This window comes from Xyrauchen texanus, chromosome 49 (genome assembly GCF_025860055.1).
Source record: "Xyrauchen texanus isolate HMW12.3.18 chromosome 49, RBS_HiC_50CHRs, whole genome shotgun sequence".
NCBI classification, from domain to species: domain Eukaryota; kingdom Metazoa; phylum Chordata; class Actinopteri; order Cypriniformes; family Catostomidae; genus Xyrauchen; species Xyrauchen texanus.
Window position 1 is genome coordinate 15,540,672 of NC_068324.1, and position 8,833 is coordinate 15,549,504.

At 37.3% G+C, this 8,833-nt stretch overlaps 1 protein-coding gene across 1 annotated transcript; it reads right to left on the reverse strand.

Moving 5' to 3' along the window:
- Positions 1-26: 26 nt before the first annotated feature.
- On the reverse strand, positions 27-8,562 carry LOC127640638 (long-chain-fatty-acid--CoA ligase ACSBG1-like). Its single transcript, XM_052123319.1, has 14 exons — positions 8,355-8,562; positions 7,246-7,310; positions 6,748-7,019; positions 6,560-6,648; positions 6,157-6,277; positions 5,858-5,938; positions 5,611-5,760; positions 5,194-5,370; positions 4,872-5,050; positions 4,514-4,747; positions 2,453-2,670; positions 1,191-1,330; positions 871-1,117; positions 27-339 (listed from the first exon to the last, which is right to left on the reverse strand). The coding sequence occupies exons 1-14, from the start codon at positions 8,414-8,416 to the stop codon at positions 263-265; spliced, it is 2,112 nt and encodes a 703-aa protein (XP_051979279.1). The 5' UTR covers positions 8,417-8,562; the 3' UTR covers positions 27-262.
- Positions 8,563-8,833: the final 271 nt, after the last annotated feature.

The window sequence follows — 8,833 nt, forward strand, 5'->3', positions numbered from 1 at the left end:
TTCATTTCTAATACAAAGCTATTTATTCCTTGAAAACATACAGAAATATTACACATCATATAACATCCAACTACCATTTTAAAACGCAATAACTGTCTGATTTTATGGTATGTTTTGTGATAGCAGTTAAAAATATAAGGCACTTAGTAGTATTAGATGGAAAAGCATATAAAGGATGGTTGCTATAATATCACTCTTGTTAAAAAGGTCAACATCAGCAGTATCTTTTATATAATAGAGATGTAATAGGTTTGGATACCTTCTATTCTCTGTAAAAACTCTCTATTTCACTGTTATACATCTGCAGCACCACTGAGCGGCGTAACTTCAGTGTAGGTCCTGAAAAAAGACGAGTAAATCATGTTTCTTGGGAGTCAGTGGGAATATACTAATCAGTTAAATGAATTTTCCTGGATCAATACAAGTTATACTTAATCAGTGGAGAAAATGGCATTTCATTTCTCAATTTATAAGATTTATTTCTGTAAAAGTAAATTGCTTTTGCTGTAGTCCACTTAACATCTATGAAGCAAGGCCTTCTGGAGGGTTTAAAAGCAAAAATGAGCAGCCCATGCAAAAGCACTTATCAGGATTATCAACTGTTAACAGGGTAGAAAAAAGTGCTTCCTATATCTTTTGTAGGTAACTTTAAAGGCCTTGCAGCCGTTCATCATTTGACGAGTTGAAAGATTACCTTTGCACAGACAATAGTAAGTGATTTTATCACAAGTTAGCACATATCATGTTTATAATTGAATTCAAAACAGTGTGTTCAATGTTTATTCAGGTGCGATGCTGTTGGTGGTGCTTCACTTGTATTGAACCTGGAGCATTCTTCTAAACTTCTATAGAAGTGTTAACAGCACTCACCTAGTTCTCCTCCAACAATTGAGAAATCCTTCCCTAATATAATCCATTTTTGAATGCGCTGGGCATTTGACATTGCTCTTGAGTTGACCCGTGCAATTCCCTCATCAATAGACTGGTACACCAGCTTGTCTTTTCCTCCCATGATGTCTGACACTTTCGTGGCCTGGCTACCGAGCCGCTGACAGTATTCCACAGCCTCTAAGCTAAGAACATCAGTGGGCTCCATTGTCTCTTGATTAGTTGTGCACTGTCCAAGGAAAGAAAGTTTCAATGTTTTTTGGAGGTGTTGGTATCAGATCTTTCCTACTAGCATAGTTTACCTTTATCGTTAACAGCAAGGAAAGAAATTTCCTCTTGTCTCCTATGAGCATGGCATTGCTGATGATCGGCAGTTCTTCTTTCACTGCATTTTCAATGGGAAGAGGGGGGATATTCTCTCCTCCAGCAGTGATAATGAGTTCTGAATGGGAAGAAACATGGGGAAAATGACCTAAAAGTGTGCTACACACAGTATTCCACAACAGTTACTATTTAAATAAGTAATATGGTAATTAGAATACAGTTACAATCAAAAAGTATTTTGATTACTGAAGGGATTACATTTTGAGATGCATTTTATTGTCATTTGTTTCATTTAATATTTAGTCCTTTCAGATGGAAAACATTTATACATATAAATCATCCAAAGTGCATTTGAACAGCGGTGAAACACTTTCTTATGATGTGTTACATTCATACGAGCAGACAGAGAAGTATGTTTTGAGTATAAGAAATAGAAATAAACTAAAATGCTATTTCTAGCCATTTTACATGCACATGTTACCAGACACGATCATATTTTTTAATCAAGAAAATTCACGTTGGATCATCATTTATTTTTTCTAGTAAGACTTTCGATATTAGGGCAAAAATCATATTCTTGATAATACATTTTGTATTATTTTCCTGTAAAAATATCTAAAATTCCTTAAAACATGATAAATTTGATTAATCTTGTTTAAGAAACAACACTGCATAAGATCTTTAGGTTTTTCACAGAATGTATTTTTAACATGTGTATTTTGTCTTAATGTACTGGCAGAAGTTTTATAGTCAAAACAAGTGAAAAAATCTACCAGTGCTGAAGAAGTAATCCAAAGTATTTAGAGTACGATACTGACCTTGAGTAATCTAACGGAATACGTTACACATTACATTTTACAACAATAAATCTGAAGTGGAATACAATATATTTAAAGTCAGCCAGAATATAATAAGATGCAAATATATTCTACCCTCAAAACTACCAAAACCCATATAGTAGTTTACAAAAGTCTTGACATGTTGGACTTTCCAAATAAGCTGTTTTCTGGTAGTTACATATAGATATGTGTGTAAACACACTGAAGCAAAAGGACAACTTGCCAAATAGTAAAAAATTCTGGAAGTCTTGCCTATTTTTTTAAATCCGCTTTTCACTCAAATTGCTATGCTGATAATATATATTTTTAAATTAAAACAATGCTAAATGGAAGCATTTTCATTAGCAGTCTCTGACATTTGGACTAGGGATAAGGATTGAAATAGTATTCCATTTTATTACCTTTTATCCTTCCTGTGATATAAAGAAATCCATCTTCATCTACCTTTCCCAAGTCTCCAGAGTGAAGCCACCCATCTTCATCCAAAGCCTCTTTTGTTTTATTCTCCAAGTTTAGGAAGCCCATGAAGACATTACGGCCCCAGAAGCACACCTCTCCAATGCCGTCAGCACCTATGTTTGCCAGTTTATATCTGCAGCCTGGAACCACCTTACCACAACTAGAACAAGTTAAGGAATAATGATATGCAGTAAACCAGATTATAATTCAACCCAGATGTGACAAGACAGAGTTCAAGATAGAGTTGATGTATTTAATTTGTTCCAAGTATGCTGGAGAAAACAAAAACAACTTTGGTTTAAATGAATCAGCTCCGCCCTCTTTAAGGGAATAGTTCACCCAAAAATGAAAATTCTGTGATTATGTACTAACCTTTATTTTGTTCCAACCCATATGTTCAAAAGAACAAAATTGTAATTTCCAGATTTTCCTTCAATTTCTTTAAAGCAGTGGTTATCCACAAGGGGGCCTCAGCACACTTCAAAGCGGGCCTCAAGATTATTTAATATTAATTTAAAATAAGAAATATTAAAGGTACGATATGTCATATATTTAATGTAGTAAAGCATAAAATTATCATAATATGTTGTCAGAGATTTCAAATACTGGCTTCTCCGAAAACAATACTACAACCATTATGTTGTAATCTGAAATGTCTGTTCAGGCTGGAATTTCTGTTTGCTTTAGCCTGTGTGATCCCGCCCACTGTCCATTTTCAAATAGTATTTCGACACCCTAGGTTGCCAGATTTGAAACAAGTTAGCAGGCAAACACAGCACGCTACAACCACGGAAGCCAGCAATACATCTAGCTAACATTGACAGAGGTATAAAAAATCCACACAAGCTGTTTCTTAATTTGTTAACATCATTAGCTGATCAACTTACAGTGTAAGGCTTGTTGCTCACCATTGTCAGTTTGCTCATTCCTGTTGCGTCAATTCTGGGAGCACTATGTGTGTGTTCCTTATGACTTTACCATGCGGTTCTACAAGATATTTTTCAAAAGTGTCAATAAACCCGTTCTTTGGCACAGTTCAAGTTTGTATTTGACTTATTTGCTATGCAACTCTGCAGACTTTACATTTTTGAGAGAGCAGTTTTTTTTAGAATGACTAGGGCAACATTTCAGATGTGACGATTGGTCCGCTGGTTCGTTATTCATTCACACATTAATTTTATGATGAACATTTTGTATTCCTAATAAATTCAATAGGAGTTTTTTCGTTAAATGTGTTCCCATCATAGTTTATGTGCATTTCTTATCAAATTTAAAATGTATCCACCTCAAGCGAGCGCATATGTTTTTTATGCACATTTTGGAAATTTTAGTTACATCTTGGTGTTTCCATCCAGCAATTTTTATGCAATATCCCAAAATGTGCATAAAAATACTTGGATGGAAACCAGATATTGATGTGTTGTCATATTAGATTTGGACTCATATTAGATTTTGATTTGATTTGAGAGTAAATAACAACTTACATTTCAATCGTAGTGATCACATGCCTTATGAAAACTTGAGTCCCATGGACTATTAATGGGTAGTTCACCCAAAAATGAAAATGTGTGATCTATGATGTGATTTTTGGAGCTACAAATGTCAGATCACATTCACTTGCACTGTATGGACCTACAGAGCTGTTATTTTTCTAGGAGGGTGAGTAAATGATAAGAGAATTTTCATTGATGGGGGAACTATCCGATGGACTGGCGACCTGTCCAGGGTGTCCCCCGCCTTTCGCCCAATGTTAGCTGGGATAGGCTCCAGCCCCCCGCGACCCTGTACACAGGATAAGCGGTTGACGATGGATGGATGATGGATGGGGGAACTATCCCTTAAAGTCACTATCAACTGCAATATTAAGTAAATCAGCAATCACAACAACCTTTCAAATATATCATTTTGTGTTCCACAGTAAAATAACAGCATAAGACAGAAATGGACAAAAATAGAATTTTAATTTTTTTGGTGAACTATTCCTTTAACGCATAGGGGCTTACCTAAGAAATCGATATGCTTTTGAACAAGACATAAAGTGTGGTCCTGTGCTTTCACTCATCCCATAGGCCTCATACAGCCGTATATTAAGACCAAGGAAGAACTGAAGGGTTTTGCTCTCAATAGGTGCTGCTCCTGTGAAGAACTTCTCACAGCATGAGAAGCCCAGTTCTGCACGAAGCTTCTGCAGGACCAAACTGTCCGCAAGAGTAAAGAGGAATGACTTCTCCTCGTCGCTGTAATGAAAACAAAAATCATAAGGTCTAGAAAAGAGATGAAATAACTCTAGTGTAACATTGACAGTGGTACAGTATACTGAACATCTTTTAAACAGGTACAAGTTAAAAGTCACCAGTGTACTTTGTAAGCCTTTGATTAGCCTCCAGGCTAACAGACATGGCCCATGTCACCAGTTTCCTCTTCATGTATCCACACCGTGAAATTTCTTCCTTGATCTTTTCCATAATTTTCTCCCAAACACGTGGAACGCCCATGTGGGACGAGGGGGTCACCTCTCTTAGGGTGTCTATCAAACTCCCCTTGAACATGGACATAAAGCTTTATGTGCAAGTCAGAGTAAGGCAGTTTACACTAATCCTCCATATTCCAATTGATTAGAGCACCATTAACATTATCTAAGCCTATAAATAATCAAAGAAAATGACCATCCTTGCAGGTTTACCTTAAGAGCATCTGGCTGAGCAAAGTGAACTAGCTCCCCCCACTGGATCCCTGTCCATAGATCATAAATCTGGGCAGCAATATGGCTGAGAGGAAGGTAACTGACCAGAGACTCTTGCCAAGTCTCAGCTGGCTGCATGTCTCCAGCCCTGCTTGCATGGAGGGCTGTCCATGTGATCTATAAGTCAGAAATGCAAAAAACATTGGTAATAGAATTCTACCATACTACTCTGACTATTTCTGACTATGTAACTGTGCAAAGTATGCCAATTTTTCAATATGCATAGAATAGTATACAAAAACACACCATGGCAGTATTAGTAGTAAAGGTAGGCAGTATATACTGTGCAACATGCAGTACATTACAATTCCATTCCAAATATAGCAACTATGAATGGCACTTTTCATAATGTCTTACGTTATCATGGCTGAGCATCACTCCTTTCGGGGTGCCAGTAGTTCCAGAGGTGTAAATAAGTATGCAGCACTGATTGGCTCTCTGGCTATTGATGATGTTGTCTAGTTCATGGTCAGAAACTTCCAGACCTAGTTTCATGAACTCCTCCCACTGTCCAAAGACATCAGCTGTTATGCAACCAACTGGGTAACACCTATACACGGTCAACTCAGTACAGTACAGGCTATGCAGCGTGTTTGACACTTACTGAATAGAGATTGGGCAACTTGTCCCGTATAGATCCAGAATACTGTACTATGGCTTTAAAATGGGGCAGTTCATCCTGTACCTAACAAGAGAAAGCAGAGTACCAAGAATGGTCCTTGAGGAAATAAATGAGATCAGCATGTTACAATTTTCATATTTGGCCTTTTCATTTATAAGGAAAGAATGGCAGGGGGAAAAGGGGGAAAATGTTAAGCCAGATTCAAACTCGCGTCACCCACATGAACACTATGGCCCAACATGTCATTCCACACACACTCCAACAATAAGACTAAATGTTACCTGCAAAATCTTATCCAGCTGCTTTTGATTTTCCACAACAATGATATTGGCTCTTGAGTCTCTTGCAACATAGCAGCAGGCATCCGGTGAGTTTGTGGCATAGATACCTGTCATTATACCCCTAGCATAAACAAAATATAAATGTGAGGACAGTGATTCTAGCCTGAATACACTTTTCCAACTTTATTAAGGAAAAATGGCCTTTCACACTTGAAATTGTTAACCCAGGGTCATTTTTAACTGGGTTATCTTGTTCCATGTTTCAAACAGTTTATACTTGACCCTGTGTTAACCATTCACACTGTATACATTTGGCACTTCAGTTCAGGGTTAACAGAAACATTTTCTAACGTACAGGTGAAATGTTGCTTAACCCAGGGTAAAAAAGATGTGTTTTTCTCACCCTGCAAAGATGGCTCCAACTGCCGAGATAAACCACTCTGCTGAATTGAATCCCAGGATAGCTACACTGTGGAACCGTTCCAAACCAAGCTAAGAGAAGTGTATTATTTATAACCCATGTGTTGCAGATGTACCATTGATATATAGTTATATATGAAGAAGTGCTTAAAAACGTGTCACCCAGATTACCTTCAGAAAGCCTTTGGCAGCCATTCGACAGCGCTGATAATATTCAGAAAATGAAACATTTTCCCATTTGTTTCCTCTTTTGGTTGCCAGAGCAGGCAGATTCCCATACTTCTGAATGGAGGCGATAAACATTTGATGCACTGTAATAGGCTGTTCTGGACAGAGTTCATCCATTCTCAGCTGAACAGATCCGCTGGCCTCTGTAGTCCATAGGGATTGGGCTGGAGCCAACTCTGCACCTACCAGAAGCTCATCAACACTCTTTTTCTCTGCTGTATTGAATAGGAGATAAACAGTTTTTAAGCACATTTATTTTTCTTTCTATCTATCTATCTATCTATCTATCTATCTATCTATCTATCTATCTATCTATCTATCTATCTATCTATCTATCTATCTATCTATCTATCTATCTATCTATCTAGTTCTCCATCTGTCCCATGTCCACACTCTGAACAAAATAAACACAAAGTAGTAAACAAAAGTTGCTCTTCTTACATGGTCCATCTTCCACGGCCTGCTCCAAAGGATCTGTCATGGGCCCCAGAGATGCGCAGTCAGAACTGAAACACAGAACAAGGCCACTGGCCTGTTAGTGGACACAAACTCCCCATGGTTTCACTCACAGCTGTACCCATGAATCACATGGCACAACCACTCAGCAGAATTGTGAGCTCGTACAATGATTGGTTTTGGTTACTAAGTACTAAAGCCCCACTGGTTTTGTTGAAATAAGCAAGTTCACAAAACATGCTAGAAGCACTAGTGCCCATCAGTGAAGGAAACTTTTAGTTGCTAATTCACTTCAGTACTTTATGCACAATATGCAGAAACTACAAGTAAGTGGACATATCAGACTGCTCTAAAAATTGGCATCCAAACAAAATGTACTGGCTTGGTGCTCTTTGTAAACAAGAGTATGAGAACTGGCAGCTGAGCTGATTTAATTTCCGCTTCAGTTTTTTCCATTAACAATCTGCCAAACTCTTTTCAAACAAGCCTTATTTTCAATTTAAGGTGAGAGAACATATATTTGTGCAAAGTTTTTTTTTAAAGAAACAGAGCCCCAATAGTTCATCTAAATAGTTTAATAATCAGCTTTTTTTTTTTTTTTTTTTTTTTTGGGGTGAACAGTTAGAATAGAATAGAATAGAATAGAATAGAATGCTTATGTATAGTGAAGGAGTATGTTGACCAAGGCTGCCAAGCTCTGAAAAGGACATAAAAGCCCCATAAAATAATCTTAAAATAGTTTATCCCGCTTACAGTATGTACATCATTATAAGTCTTCTGAAGTGATACAATAGCTTTGTAAGAGGAAATAATTAAATTAAGTCATTTTCACTGAAAATCCAGTTTAAACACCACAGCCACCACCATTGTGTTCTTGAGCCACCTTGCTTGAGCCACTTAACTCCATGCTGTTCTGGGGGGATTGTCCCTGTAATAAGTGCACTGTAAGCTGCTTTGGATAAAAGTGTCTGCCAAATGCATAAATGTAAAAAGTTACGTAAATGATAACAGAATTTTCATTTCAGCAAATATTAATGCATGCGATGGAAACTCATGGCAACATTAACAGTTCTTTATAAAAACCATCTGCATACCTGTTTCCAAGTTGGTTTTTGGCTGGATCGGTTTGCTGGTGTATTTGAGTGCTGGTGCTCATGCTGACTGCAGGACTGGTATGAGCTGCTCAAACATCATCCGGTTCTTTGCATAATGAGGACAGAATGAAGGTCTGAATGGACGCATGAGGCACCTCTGAACACAAGTCACAATTTTCCAAAGCTGTTTTTTGACAACTATAGCTGTCAACTATAGCTCATAATTATGACTATTTGAATATGTTGAGCCTCTGGGAAATGTTTATCGTGAAGTTATTTTCCAAGTAAGGGAAAGCTGTCAAAAATTAGTTTAAGAGGGAAATGTCTTTGGGTGACAACACATAGTGCATATCAATGAGTTGGGGGCCTTTTAAATGCAAATTTGTTACAGTCCATTGAATTGGTGCAACAACAACAACAAAAAAAGCTCATTTAACTAATGTGAGAATAGTTTGTTCTGTAAAAATTATAAATACACA

Coding starts and splice junctions, on each gene's coding strand:
- LOC127640638 (XM_052123319.1), bottom strand. CDS start 8,416: ATGAGCACCAGCACTCAAATACACCAGCAAACCGATCCAGCCAAAAAC. Junction 7,020..7,245: donor GGCCGTGGAAGATGGACCAT/GTAAGAAGAGCA, acceptor TATTCAATACAG/CAGAGAAAAAGAGTGTTGAT. Junction 5,939..6,156: donor AGCTGGATAAGATTTTGCAG/GTAACATTTAGT, acceptor TTCTCTTGTTAG/GTACAGGATGAACTGCCCCA.